General features: G+C 26.4%; 1 protein-coding gene and 1 long non-coding RNA gene across 2 annotated transcripts in view; both read left to right on the forward strand.

The window, feature by feature from the left end:
- The first annotated feature begins 208 nt into the window (after nucleotides 1-208).
- LOC135962387 (integrin alpha-PS3-like) overlaps nucleotides 209-16241 on the forward strand; it is a 32178-nt gene continuing 16145 nt past the window's right edge. Inside the window, exon 1 of the mRNA XM_065514296.1 lies at nucleotides 209-649. Coding sequence (XP_065370368.1) covers nucleotides 459-649 — 191 coding nt within the window. The 5' untranslated portion in view covers nucleotides 209-458. The remainder of the gene's footprint in view (nucleotides 650-16241) is intronic.
- On the forward strand, nucleotides 11522-11934 carry LOC135959654 (uncharacterized). The gene is made up of 2 exons (XR_010576552.1): nucleotides 11522-11776; nucleotides 11846-11934. It is a non-coding gene; the product is annotated as an uncharacterized LOC135959654 (long non-coding RNA).

Genomic DNA, 16241 nt, shown 5'->3' on the forward strand with positions numbered 1-16241 from the left:
CAGTAATAAAAAAAATTATTTAAGTAACAATTTAGTGCGTGAAAAAAAATTCAACAAAATTATAAAATAAATGAATTAAAACATAAAAAAAATTATATCTACTGAATGTGATAAATGAGAATATAATAATCCACATCCGATTTGTTGGTTGAATTCATGGGAAGATGAGAAAAAGTGCTTAAATATAAATGACAAATTTTGTGTAATTTCAGTTTACTGTGTTGGCATCAAAGAATTGAAATTACGAAATGAAACCTAAGTTATCAATACAAAATATCAAAATCAATTCATTCGAAAAACGAAAATAATAAACGTTATAAAACGTGATCAAGTTCTAAATTTTTACTTAAAAGAAGATAAGAAAATTAAATAATATTATCGTTAAATATTTTCCAAAAAAAAAAAAATAGAAAACAAATAAAATAGTATAGAATAGAATAAAAGAAAAAAAGTCAAAAATGTCTGCTCAAATATTCCAAGTGCAATGTTTAATTTTATGTGGTCTATTTATAAGTTTATTAACCTCAACGCACACCTTTAACTATGCACCAAAGCCACAAATAGTCATCACTGGACCCCAGTTAAAATTTTTTAAACCTCAAACTCGAAGCTCATATTTTGGATACACAATTGTCATGCGTACCTCGAGGTAAGTTTGTCACCACCACCAATGCACCAACAACAAAAATATATTGAAAACACACAAACAAAAAAACAAAAAACTGATGAAATTTATCATCTACAAATATTTAACTTGATATTACAAAAATAACAACAAAAGCAAATAGTTGCATAGAAAACCAGAAAGAAACACAAATACTAAAGAAAAAATACAAATCTTCCCCATTTAAGGTGGAACGAAAAAGTCATACCAATAATTAACACGTCCCACTGTATTCCCAATTAGCAGTCTATAAAATGATGAATTCGTTGTTGTGATCGAAACTATATATGTTATGTACTGTAGTCATAATAATTAAAAATTTGTTCAAACCTGGGAAAAATTCGACAAGGTATCGTACTAGAATTCCTATTCGGGACTAATTCCGGGAATTTTTTTTATAAGTTTTTAAATATGCTGTATTATTTCTGCACAGACAACACGGATTCGTTATGATTTGTTGCCAATCAAATGATTCGATTAAATTAATAAAAGGTTTTGGTACTAGCAACAGAAAATTGTTCAGCCATAAGATAAAAATTTCGTATTTTAGAATGAATTATTTTATTAGCAATGCTACTTTCTCCGGGTGTCAAAATGGAACTTAATACACATTGAATGTTGACTTCTTATAGGAATTATTAAGATGATTAACATTAAAACTTCTAAAGATATTCATATATAGAGAAAATAATTAAATAATAATGGTTTAAATCTGTTTAAATATCTGTGGAGTTTGGACAAAACATCTTAGAAAATATCTTAGTTTTTTATAATAAAACGAACTTTTCAAAACGATCCGTTTTTTGACAAAATTATGAGACAAAGAATAAAGTTCTTCAAGGACAACTAATAAAATATTGATCGATAAATTCAACAGTTTTTGCGGTCTCCTGAAAAATTTGAAATTCGACTTAAGTTGTTTTTTCAAAAGTTCACAGATATATATATTCTGATATAAAAACGTTCTCTTCCAAAACGAATTACGGATTTTTTCAGCTATTACTTAGTCAGAACTCTTAAATATTTGAATGAAACAAAAACATTATTGAATTATGAGCGAGTATTTGAAAATTTGTAATTTTGTTTTGCTTAATTTTGTATTAAAAATATTGAATGAAAAAAGTCTGAAAAATGACGAACTCTATATATCTAATTTTGTACACGAGTTCTCAGTGATAATATAACATTTGAAGTGCCCTAAACTTCCTAAATTTTCTATGGTTCACTTATATAAGAATGCTGTAAAATTGTGCAGTTTCAATTGTATATAACTTTTGTTCTAACTTTTGTAATATTCTTCTCTTAAGGTATGGTCACGCATGGTAAATATTTGACGAAAAATACGTAATCACTAAATAAAATGTATTTGAATTCTTTTATTAATTTCAAAAACCTATTTTACTTAGGATGATTCAAAAGAAACAATTTAGTTTTATTTATTTGATGCTGTTTGATCTTACAAAACACTTATAAAAGTAAACACGTCAAACAATTTTGTGCTACAAAAAGTGGTTACGCTTTATTTAGCAAATATTTGCCATGTGTGACCGACCATACCTTTAGTAATGATAATGTACCTAATTTTTAATATATTTGCTTAAAATCCATTTTATTATGAACGCAGGATATTTACTCTAAAAATCGTCCCTTAATGAAGGATCTCTTCCATTTTATATTTATTATTTTCAATTAATCTTTCTTTTATGCTATAGCCTGTGTTGATGAGAAACAGATTTCTAGGGAAAAAAATATACGATCCATTATCTAAAAATTAGATCAAAAATTATAAAAATTTGCCTAAAATTTTTAATAAAATTATTAACAGATTTAGAACCAATATAGAAGTTAAAGTAAAGCAAATTTCGAAATTGTGGAGAATTGTTGGAGAACTTTAAATTGTTTATGGCCATGGAAAATTATCGAAAGATAAAAGGTTCAAACATTTATTTTTTTATCGACATTTTTCGTTACATATTTAATTTTTGAGAAGACAAAAATGTAAACATTTTTACTAAAAATTCAATATACAGCAATACTTGGTAATGATTAGCAATTACTCGATAACTTACTTTTTAATGACTACTACATAATGCCTGCATTACTTAGATGTAGTCGTGTAATTGTTTATATATCATCTGCTTTATAACTGCTTACTTTCTAGTAATATGCACAATTTCTGTTTTTACTAGGGAAGTGCGATAAGTCTACAAAGATGGTAAAATTTTTCAATTCTATGGATAGATTTTATTTTTTTTTTAAATTTTTAGTAAAATTATAAATTTTCTTAGACATTTCTTCACATAATTAATTATAACTCAAAAAGGGTTAGTCCGATCTTATTAAAATAGACTTTGAAATGTTGAGATTAATATAATCTTTAATAGGTTTATATATTGCGTTTCAATCGGCTCAGTGATTTCGGAGTTATAATAAGAAATTGAAACAAATACATATTTTTTAGGTGAAAATAGCAAATTTTTTTGTTTTAAAAAAATCATGGAAAATCGAAAATGACAGAAATTGTTATGGTTTATTGCTTAATATCAAAATTTTAGTTTTTTGTTTGATATACATAAAATTGATTAGTTATTGTTCTTCTTTTGAATGATTGAATTCTGAAAACATTTTCCCCATGCTATGTTCAAATTTTCAATCGGCTCAGTAGTTTCGGTGTTATAACAAAAAATATAAGCAAAAAATAAATTTTTTACTTGCAAATAGCATTTTTTTGTTTTAAAAAAATCATGAAAAATCGAAAACGGTAGAAATTGTTCAGTTTAAGTTTTATTTTAATTTGTACTATTTGAAAGACAATACATCAAAATTGTGTAGTGGTTTAAAATGCATCTAAAATTTTTTCGATTTTGTTGCCCTGTGTTATTCAATTAATCAAACATTTTGATTATTCATATTCAAAATTAATTGAATAATTTCGATTTTAATTATTGAAAGAAATGAATAATTGAATAGTTAGAAATTTTAATAATTTAAAAACAAATCGATTAATATCACATTTTTAGTAATAACGCCTTCTGCTAGATCTAACTAAATCTATTACAAATTTTCTTTAAAATTGTTCTTTATTTATTTTCTAAGATATTGAAAAACAATTTTCATTCGATTTGAATTAACAAAAATGTAATTATTCAAAGATTGAATGCATTTTATTATGAATTAATTTTGAATTTCGTAAACAAGTGCTTATATCAGATTATATGTAAGACATTACTAAGCTATTTAACAGTAATGCAGATGTTAGAAAAAGTAAATTGTTCAGTAATTACAAGTACCCTTTCGTACCATTTTTCTTGTTATAAAATTGTTAAAAACTTATTTTTCATCAAATAGTTATACATAGTTTTATTCATACAAAATAATACAATTAACTCTACTATTATATTTTATATTTTATTTATTTGTTCATAATTTACATTTTCATTTTAATTAAATTACATATTTAAGTGTTCAAGATTTTTCTTTTTAAGCTTAATAATAAATTTCTATTTAAACAAAATTTCTATATACATATATACAATATTCTTTTGGAGGAGAAAATTTGACAAAAACTACTATAATACAATTAACAAAAATGTCGAATCAGTTTTGTTGACACACTGTAAAATAAAAAAGAAAGTTTCAATCAAAATAACTCCATGTTTTCTTTCAAAAATGCAGTAAACATAATAGTCTCTAGCAATGATTCAAATAACTCTTTTGATATTCTGTCCTAAAAATTAAATGTTACTACAAATATTTAAGGGTTACCATGGATAACATAGAGTGACTTTTGTGTATGTGTCGCCCACCATAACTAAGTATTAAGCATTTTTATTTATTTGCTCCTTAAAAGTAAACAAATTAAATTTAAATAAAGAATAATACAAAATAAACCGAAAATCCATTACCATGGAAATAAGTATCCATAATGGCATAAATTGTCGGCAAACAACATTCAGACCAGACAAATATTTTTTCTACATTCATTCATTCTTTCCTTCATTCGTTTGTTCTTAAGACCAGAGAGACGTACTGTTTGACAATCGATTAAAATTCTTTCAGCACTCGTTACACAAACAGCCGGTCAGTTGGTCTGCTTGCCCATCTATCCATCCACCCGTCCGTCCGTCCACCCGTTTATTTATTTTAATTTTTATATTTTTCAAATCCATTTATTATTGTTTTATTTTAATTTTGTTTTGTGCATATTTGTCCATCATTGTTCATTTTATTAGTTGAATTAATTGCTTTTAAATTTGATTATGTACATATACATACTATGTTCATTAGAGTGCTCCAAAAAAATAAAATTGCGAATTTTGACCGTCCCCCCCTCTAGAATTGTTCTATGTATTGTAGAAACACATTGTGTAAAATATTAGGATGATAGGATAACGTTAACTGGTGGCGCAACGACGCTGAAGTTTTGAGGTGCATTTATAAGGGGAAAATATGCAATTATTTCAGTTTTTGTAAAAATTTTGCTATTAAATAATGACTTTTACAATTTAATTTAAAAGAATCGAAATGTGTACGTAATTGTCGTTATAATAAGATATAAAAGACAAAAATTGGTGAAAAAATGTTAAAGTTATTAAAAAATCGCCAGGCCATTAACGTGTCTCAGGCCACTAGAACAAGAAATTTATGAACAAAATTAACATATTTTGAGAAATATTAAAATAAAAGCTTATTTTTACTTAAAATATATCCATATTTACTTGTATATGAGTTTTTGTCCTCGTAGGATACCGTTAACATATTCGCAGGTATGACCAAAAAAATTAAATTTTTTTAACGGCAGTTTCAAAACTCCAATTTCAAATTTTTAAAAATTTTGTCAAACAAATTTCAGAATTTTTTGATCATCACATGGGGATTTATTAACAACATAATAGGGAATAAAAATGTGAAAAAAGTATGTCAATACCTCCTATAGTTTTTCCGTACCTGCGATATAAATTTTGCGATTTTCGAGAAAAACTAATTTTTTGGCCAAATGTTGGGGAATGACCAGAATTTCCTTACTGTAATGATTTTTAAGTAAAAGCTATTCAGAATAATATAGTCCAGATAATTTTAAATATAGTCTGAAAGTTTTACTAAAATCGGAAAACTTTAACCCTTAAATCGTGAAGGTCAAAGGTCAATTTTTTCAATATTTGGAATTTCTCATGGAAAGATAGCGAAATATTATATATTTTTGGGCCGATTTTGATGAAACTTAAGAAAAATATAAAATGAAGTCTAGTATTCACAATAACAGTACAAAAATGGAAATTAACCCTTAATAGCACTTGGGGTCCAAATGACCCTCAACTTTTAAAATCACGAAAAACACATTCATTTTGACCCCAAGTACTCTTAAGGGTTAATTTCCATTTTTGTACTGTTATTGTGAATACTAGACTTCATTTTATATTTTTCTTAAGTTTCATCAAAATCGGCCCAAAAATATATAATATTTCGCTATCTTTCCATGAGAAATTCCAAATATTGAAAAAATTGACCTTTGACCTTCACGATTTAAGGGTTAAAGTTTTCCGATTTTAGTAAAACTTTCAGACTATATTTAAAATTACCTGGACTATATTATTCTGAATAGCTTTTACTTAAAAATCATTACAGTAAGGAAATTCTGGTCATTCCCCAAAATTTGGCCAAAAAATTAGTTTTTCTCGAAAATCGCAAAATTTATATCGCAGGTACGGAAAAACTATAGGAGGTATTGACATACTTTTTCCACATTTTTATTCCCTATTATGTTGTTAATAAATCCCCACGTGATGATCAAAAAATTCTGAAATTTGTTTGACAAAATTTTTAAAAATTTGAAATTGGAGTTTTGAAACTGCCGTTAAAAAAATTTAATTTTTTTGGTCATACCTGCGAATAGGTTAACGGTATCCTACGAGGACAAAAACTCATATACAAGTAAATATGGATATATTTTAAGTAAAAATAAGCTTTTATTTTAATATTTCTCAAAATATGTTAATTTTGTTCATAAATTTCTTGTTCTAGTGGCCTGAGACATGTTAATGGCCTGGCGATTTTTTAATAACTTTAACATTTTTTCACCAATGTTTGTCTTTTATATCTTATTATAACGACAATTACGTACACATTTCGATTCTTTTAAATTAAATTGTAAAAGTCATTATTTAATGGCAAAATTTTTACAAAAACTGAAAAAATTGCGTATTTTCCCCTTGTAAATGCACCTCAAAACTTCAGCGTCGTTGCGCCACCAGTTAACGTTATCCTATCATCCTAATATTTGACACAACGTGTTTCTACAATACATAGAACAATTCTAGAGGGGGGGACGGCCTGTACCTAGAAAGTTTTTTTCGTCCATACAATCTTGGAGCACTCTAATGTTCATATACAATACTATATACATTTATTTTATGGACATCCAGTTCGAGTGTATGTTTCAGTTTTTATTCCCTCAATTATTTCTGGTTAATTTTTTGTATGTCTTAAATTGAATTAATTCTGAACGCGTACGAGCTGAGCGTCGGTTATTTTTTATAATTTTTTTGTTTGCAGATTTAATTTAACGTTTCAATTATAATTAAATTAATAAAAATTTGTTAATATTTTACATGAAAATTATTTAATTTATTGCGTATGTGTCTAGAGACGAAGGTTCGTCTTAATTGTTAAAATTAAATTCATTATTTCGTTAAACATGCATTTTGAATTGTTGTCTCATCACATACACGGAAGTTCGTTGCAACATAAAACATTCTGTCTGAATGCATCAACAAACAACATTCAACATTTACCAAATGGACACACGTTGATAATGAAATAAATTCATTGTTAATTTATTTAATAGAAACAAATCCACGTATTGTTGGATTAATGTAGAAAGGACGTATCTAGTTTCATTTATTTTTGTAAGAGGGACAAATCTGATTAAATCAGATCTTGTATAAATTTTCTTTTGACCCTATTTTGAAATGGCGACCCCGATTTTAAGGGAATCACGCCAGTTTTCAATGAAAATTATCACCGGATTTTGATCACATGAAGAGTTTTGTTATGCGCTAAATTAAAGCTTATAATGTGGGTTAAGCAATAATTTTTATTTACTTGTATGAGTTCTTTTTCCAAATTTTCTCCATATAAGCAAAACTATTTCCAAATTAAAACCAGCGCCTAATTAATAATTAAAAGTTTTTGTACTCGCAACTATAAACTTTATTAGATAGTAAACGCGATCTGAAAAATTTACAAGAACCGAGATACTGGGTTTTGTTTATATCTCAGCCATAACAACGACGATTTAGAAAGTAAATAGGGTAACCTCGATTTTTGATCTATATCTGGATTACTAAGTTAATATAGACAATATGGATATCCAATTATAGATATTTCCAAGCCCATTGCTACGATGTACATATACATATAAGGCTACAGTAAGTTGGACTTACAATGGGTCAAAATCGGGAAAATATTTTTTAACAAAAAAATTTATGACAAAAATATAAATTTTTAAAAATTAAAAAAAAAAAAAAATTTCGAAAAAAAAAATTGTTAAAACATTGTTAAATTTTGTTTAACTAAAAATGTTATTTTGAAGTATAATTTGGTGAAGGGTATATACGATTCTACACAGCCGAATATAGCTCTCTTACTTGTTTACATTAACTATGTACCTATTACTTTCAGTTCGTATTCAGCATGGACACACAATTATAAATTAATTCAAACTGCTTCATCAGTCCATATTATGCGGTTCAGGCCCTGTGTGTGTTAAACGTGTGCTGAAAAATTGGCAAATTCTTTTGTATTGAAAATTTATGATTTGGAATATTTTTGAAAATTTATTTTGTTGTGGGCTCGTTTTGCATTTCTTTTCACCACTTGTTTTTGTTGTTTTTCTTGCCTGTCGTTGAGCCCCAACAAGTGACGTATGTAAGCATTTAGACAAAAATAAAAGAAAACATAAACAGCCTTGTCAAAGTTTGATGACCTTAAAATTTAAACAAACAATTTCAGCACCGATTATCTGAGATTTTCTGCCGTGATTAAGAAAATAAATAAAATATTGTGATGTTTGTATTATTTACATATGACCATATGTATGTATTTTTAATTCTTCCGGAAAGTAAGAAAGAACTTTTACAACAATAAGATCTAACATATATGAATGTATGTACATTTCAAATATTTGAAACAAAAACATGACCGTTAAATTTATAATTAATTGCTGTCTCAAATTTTTGTTTTTGATTTTATTTCCTTTTACAGTTTTCCAATGCATCTTGAATATACGTTGTTTTGTTTCTGAAAGTTTATAAAAGATTTATGATTCATAATGACACTTAAAAGGAACGAATGCAAAAAAATAAAAACAACCTAAATAAAATCTTGTCATCTGCAGTATTATTCAAGCATAAAATATTAAAAAGTATGTTCGAGTACATTGTACATAAAACTTCAACAGTAAATCAAGTAAGAAACATATTTGGATAATGCCGAATATATATTTCCCTACACTATCATTCACTAGAATTTGTTAAAATTTAATTTGTTCAATTTAATCATTTTTAAGATTACACAGGTCAACACCAAAAAAGGCTTGACTAACCATTATAAAAAAGGTCAAATTTTTCAATTCTGGATCGATTTTTTATTTTTTTTAAATTTTTAAGTGAAATTATAAATTTTGTTAGACATTTCTCCACATAATTAGTGATAACTTAAAAAGGGTTATTCTGATGTTATTAAAATAAACTTAGTAAAGTTTAGATTTACATAACCTTTAATCGTTGCAATCGGATTAGTAGTTTCGGAGTTATAATAACAAAATGATTATAATTTTTTGTTTTAAAAAAAATTTTTTTGTTTTAAAAAACTCATGAAAATCGAAAATCGGCAGAAATTGTTCAGACTTATTGCTTTATCGCAAAGCCACATTTAAAGGGAATAAAGTGAGATATTGATTACAAAAATCGATGGATTCTTATTGAATTTATTCACAATTAAGTAAATTCGCTCATTTTAAAAAAAAATTGTAATGAATATGAGTGAATTCACTTAATTTTTTGCTTGAATTTGTTATTACAACTCCGAAACTACTGAGTCAATTAACAAGTTTACTTTAGTAAAATCGGACTAACCCCTTTTTAAGTAATCATTAATTAAGTGGAGAAACGTCTAAAAAAATCACAATTTTACTTAAATTTTTTTTAAAAACAACCTCTCCATAGAATTTAAAATGTGTACAACCTCTCCATAGAATTTAAAATGTGTACAGCCTCTCCATAGAATTTAAAATGTGTACCATATTTGTACTAGTAGAACCACAATACATCAAATTGTGAAAAACATCAAAAATTTGTTCCATTTGTTTGCCCTGTGTTATTTGCACTTTTTTACATTTCTAAAAGTGTCTCTGAAGATTTCATTTAAATCATGAATACATTTTTTACATCAATGAAATCTGACATCACTTTCATAAGTTACGAATAATTAAAGTTAATGCCCAGGTAAATTTGTTCGAAATTTAAAAAAATTTAAATTTTTCCTCTACAATGGTATTATAATAAAAAAGATTTAATATCGTACGCGACATATTTTTCTCTTATAGTAAAACAATATATATTCTGTTAATATAGATATGTATTAAAAAACTAAAAAAATAAATAACAATACGGTTTCAATAAACAATTTGATAATAGTAAAAAAACCATCAGAGCCAATATCATTTCATTTTCACCGCCATCTTAGCCTAAAACATACTAATTAAATTAAGAAATTAAATATGGTCAGTTTAAACTATTATTTTTAACCTTAAAATGTTGTAATAAGCTCTAAATACCTTCACATAGTACAATTTTAGTGTTTTCTCCTATTTATATCATCTTGAAAAACACTTTTAAGGTTTTTTGTGTGTTCAGTCGTGGTTGTCATTCTCGTGGAATTGCCCATATGCATAATAGGGTGGCCCTTTATTTGAACTTTTACGATTTTTTGTTAAATTGTTCTAAAAATCAAAATCGGATAACGTTTAGAGGTTGAACATTTTATTTGAAGTTTTAGTTTCTGGTCAAAGTAGAAATATTTTTGAAAACTTTTTAAAAATTAAATGTGGAAAAAAATCCAATTGTAAATAGTTTTAATACCAGAAAATCATAAAATTTCATGCAAATCTCAATACCAAATTTTACATTTTCAAACTAATTTTAAAAGCCCTTATGGTGAATGATATAATAATTGCAACAAAGGGATACAAATATTTTTAGATCGTACTAAGTATTATAATAAACATCAATAAAAAGGCATTATTTCCTCCCCATTGATTATATGTAGCAAAGAGTATAAAAAATTACACAAAATTAAAATACAGTTTGGCAAAAAGTACCGCATTTACTGAGTGCAAGTGAGTGTGATTGTAAAAAAGTGACATAAAGAGGCAACTACTTATTCCACGAATTGTGGCATAAAAAATATAAATGTTCATCTTTATTTTCTTCTTTGAACTTGAATGAGTCAATGCAACAATTTAGGGAATTGAAAATAAAAAAAAGTAGACAGAAAATTCATAGTATGGGTAAAAAAGTATCTGTGTTTATTTTATTCGAAATGTATAAAAAAAATTAAAATAAAAAAAAGAAAATAAGAAAACATATGTTCTTTGTTTTTACAACGACGACTAGTTTTAAATATATTAAACCTTTTACAAAATGTTGAAAGTATTGTTGTGATTTTGTTTGAGATACCCAACAACAACAATACAATATAAAACAAACAACAACAATACAAAATAAAACAAAGAATACTGATAGATAAATAAATAAATGAGAGTATTACTCGTGCCATAATGAGTTGTGGTCAGTCATCCAGTGAGTACCAACGGAAAAGAATGAAAGAAATGAATAATTTCGTCTGTCCAACCACAAAACAATGCGGTTTAAGATCCCACACTGTTTCATATTTACGAGTATCTATGTATCTGCATTTGCCACCAAAATATATCTTAAAGAAGATGGTTTTTGATTTTGACGGTTTTATTTTTTATTGCGCTTTTAATAGTCTGTCGGTTTTTTACCGTGAGTCACAACTGTAACTAGTATCAATAAGTCGCCAGCACAGTGAGTAAGTAGTTAAATGAAATTCTTAATGCATTAAGCTCTGTCTGAAAGCTTAACTGAGTCTTTTCTTTAGTTTCAGTACAGGGATGGAGAATTAACTACTATTATACTTCATTTAGTTCACTTTACGCTTCTATAAATAAATTTGAATTATGCAAAGTTTTTGCTTATATTGTTTTTTTATACTTTTCACCATGTTACCCAATAAATTACATATTTACTAATATAGCGGTTTCCGCCTATCTGTGGAAATGAACTTTCGGAAGACTTCAAATAATTTACAAATATGATTTAAAAATCGTAAATTAGCAATCCAAAGAAACAATCAGAAATTAAATATTAGAAAATAGTCTACGAAAAGTTTTTTAAGTAAATTATGTTAACAAATTTATAGCCAAAAACTAAATTTCCTCGAAATAGAAATCCACCAATTTCAAATCTGTCCCCACGCTAACCCAAAATAGGTACAACTGTTAAAATTTTTTTTAAATTTATAATTGGTAAACGATGTCAAAATATTTTATATTTAAACATCGCTGGGTAAATGAATTATATCAACTATGTATTTTTATTGGTTTGTGTTCCATTTATTTTTTTAATTTTTTGAAAATATTAATACTTGGATACCAAATCTGAACCAGGGGTTCTCACAACTATTTTTTCTCATTCCTTATATGGAAAACATAACATTATTTCGTAGAAGATTATTCATATTAATAATTTCATCTCAAGAATCGGAGAAAACTCTGTAATATATCAACCAAATGTTTTCGATTTCAACTGATTCAATATAAAAATTAGCACACGAGTTAATTTCATATAAAAGAAATTCGAAGTCAAATATTTTCAAAGCTCTCGGTTTTCAGCTCTGGTAAACATTTATTAATGATGAATATATTGTTACGTTTTTACCTTTTAAAAACGGTGGTTTATTTCCTTTAAATAAACCGGATACTTTTGATTGCAAATAAAAGCAGTTTAGTAGTATAAAATTGTTACAACTGTTTATTTATTCATTGGGAAATAAATTATAGTGTTTAAGCTAAATGTTTTCCTGAGTTCTTCGCGTTCCACCAAACGTTATCAGCTAATTTTCAGCATTTGGTTTTTAGATGGACAAATTAAAAACAGAACATCTCCAACTCATCAGCATACATACCAACATATCGAGCCCTTAGCGCCAAATTATCGTAAGCGACATTTTCAAATTTTTTTTTTATTGCAAAAATTAAAACGTTATGGACCGACTGATGTTTTAGCGTTCACAGAATATCAAAATTGTTAATAACTTCAAAATTATAGGGGGTAAGATTTTATCGTAAGTCAATGTTTACATTTTAGTTCTGAACGTGAGGTCCACGTTCAGAACTTAAACTCGACAACATGGGCCCACCAGGGTCGCGACCAACGCTCCTCAAACTAGGACTCCTCGGGTATGTTACATTTTTAAAACTATCCTATTTCTTCGTTTGTGTTCCGATTTCAAAAAAATTACACATGTAAAATTTTTTCATCGAGCGCTACAAAAGACCTAGTCGTAGCTATCAATTATCTCTTATAGCTTAGGAGATATTCGCATTTGAAAATTAAATTTTCAAAATTTTTACCCAACCTACTCCAGTTTTTTGATAACAGCGTATCCAAATATTTTCCGATTTTCTCCAGTTTTCTTTCATTAGAATAACAATATATGTATGTGTCAAATAGAAAAAGAACTGTTTAAAAAAAATGACTAAGTTCAAAGGTATATTCATTTGAATTTAAAAAATTTTAAAAAGCCGATTTTTCGCAGATTTTTTGGGAAAAAAGAACTTTTTTCTTTTTATGTTAACGCAAAAAATTTCTAAAAGGATGTAAAAGGAATTTATACTTTCTGAAAGCTAAGTTCTCATAAAATATTTTAATTGAAAAAAAAATTAATTTTTTCTTACCGAGGGGACCAGGTCCATTCAAAAAACACCTATTTTTTATGTAAAATTAGAATTTAGGGCAAAAATTCTTAAATTGCATATTCGATATCAAAATATAGTAACCGATTTTAGATGGCCCAATATGCTTTTAATTATTTTGTAAAGGGTTCCGATAACTCCTACCCTGGTATGGATATTATAGCCAAAAAACTAAAAATTTCCATTTTTGGGATTTTTCAACAGTTTTTTGGGAATTGCGGGATTGCTGATAATAAATTTCAAAATTCGATTTTATTTTTCCATTTTGAATAGAAAATTTTACATAACTGTGAAATTTCATTGAAAACTATTCATAAATAACAATTTTATTTCAATTCGAAAAATTTTTATCTATGTAAAAATTCAATAAAAAACATTTTTTGTCATATTTTTCAATAAAGTATTCCATGAATTTTTAATTGTCAAAAGTTATAAATATTTTTGAAAAATAGACAAATATCTTGAACGAAATTATATTATATCGCATCATAACATTTTTAATTTTATGTATAAATTTTAAAATAATCGAAAAAACCTTCTCCTGTAAAATTTGTGTTTTGTCGCTTACGATAATTTGGCGCTAAGGGCTCGATATCGTCTATTACGAAATACAATTTATTGTAATTTTTAAATATTATTCTTTACTGCCATCCCTGATTTCACTCGAGCTTACACTGTGAAAAGTTTAGTTTTCTGTTCAAAAAAGTACACAAAAGAGATTTTGGAACTAGTTCTTTATTATAAACATGGCTTAAAAAGGATTTTAAATGATTATATTGTTCTATACAATATAGTTACAGATTAATTAACTTTTGTTATTGCTCTTTTTACATTTGTATTACCTTGGAAAAGTACAATTTCTGCAACTCTTTAAAATTTAAATTGGTAAAGCCAATATGAAAAAAATTATAATATTAGGAACTAAATATCTTCAGTAATGATATGCAATTTTCTAGTGCAAATTAAATTATTATATATTTTTTAAATTGGCAGCATAAACATTTAACGCACTCACAAAATTATCTAAGTGTAAAAAAATCTCATAAATTCAGCAAAAAGAATTGAAAAAAACTTAAAGTTATTCTCGGCAATTATGTATGCATTTGTGGTAATGAACTTTTTTATTAAATTCTTTTTGCATTATTCTCACTGTTGTTGTACTTTTATACCTGGACCTTGAAGTTATTGAGGTTTAATAAACGTTTTTGTTAGTGGAGTTTTTTAATTAATAATTATAATAAAATACAACGTTTTTTCAGTTGTTCTCTATTTATATTTAAATACTTATAATTAACTAAACGGATATATGTATATTGACTGTATAAATAAAAACATCTTGTAGATGATATTGTATTAAATTGAAGCAAAAAATAATACCGAGTAAAAACAAGCTACAAACATGATTTTCAACATGAAAGTCATGTAGAACATGAGGGAGGGTCGGTGTTGAATTTGAAAGGTTGTCTGAGTTCTTTTAAGGTCACAGTCAAATTTTTCAATTAATTTCATTTATAAAGTTTTTTTCTCACTGACCACATCAGGCATGTGTACGCAACTAGTGGTTACTTTATCTATGTGTATGAGTAGTTGTTTTAAGATTTATTTTTTGTCTCAAAATACCAAGAGTTGAAAAATAAAAAAGTGTTTTTATGTTTGAAAGAAACCTGAAATACAATATTTTTTAATACTCATACATACGTTGTAAAAATTGCCACAAAAATTATAAAAAAATTAATAATTAACCTAATTTCAAAAGATTTCGCAAATATTTTACAAGCTGTAATTATTTTCTAGTCATGCAAATACATACATACATTTTAAGAAAACGAATTTAATGTGAAAGAACTATTCGCGAAATAAATTCAAAACTATCAAAATGCTCACGTAATCAATATATCCCTTATAGACAGACATTTTTACCAAGGTCTGTCTGATCACTTGCCTGACTCAAATTTATATATTTTTGGGTAATTTGGCACATACATATGTGCTCTTTGTAATGAAATGACAAGTCAATTGGTTACTTTATGCATCAAACGTAATAATCTATAGTTAGAGCAATGGTGCGAAAGAATTAATTCTTAATTCAATTTTAAATTTTCAAAATCAAATTAAATATATTCTCTTAACAATTCTACTGAACCATACAGCACGAATTAATTCCTTATTATCTAAAAAGTATTGAATTCATTTCTTCTCTATAATTCATCAAATCCATTACAAAATAACTGAACAAAGTTTATAAAATAATAAAATTGTTCTTCAATTCAAAACTATTACAAAAATTCAATTTATTTTAGAAATGATTAAAAACAAAAACCTATTGAATGTAAAAAATATATTTTAATTACATTTGTATTAGATTTGAATTGACAAAAATTAAATAATTCAAAGGATGAATGAATTATGTTATGAATTAATTCCATTATGATTTAATTCAACGGTGAATGAACTCTTAAAAAATAAGAGCTTTTAAATGAAACAAAAGAATCCGAAGTTGGGAATCGTTTTATGAAATAA

The sequence above is a fragment of the Calliphora vicina genome, chromosome 5 (assembly GCF_958450345.1).
Source record: "Calliphora vicina chromosome 5, idCalVici1.1, whole genome shotgun sequence".
NCBI classification, from domain to species: Eukaryota; Metazoa; Arthropoda; class Insecta; order Diptera; family Calliphoridae; genus Calliphora; species Calliphora vicina.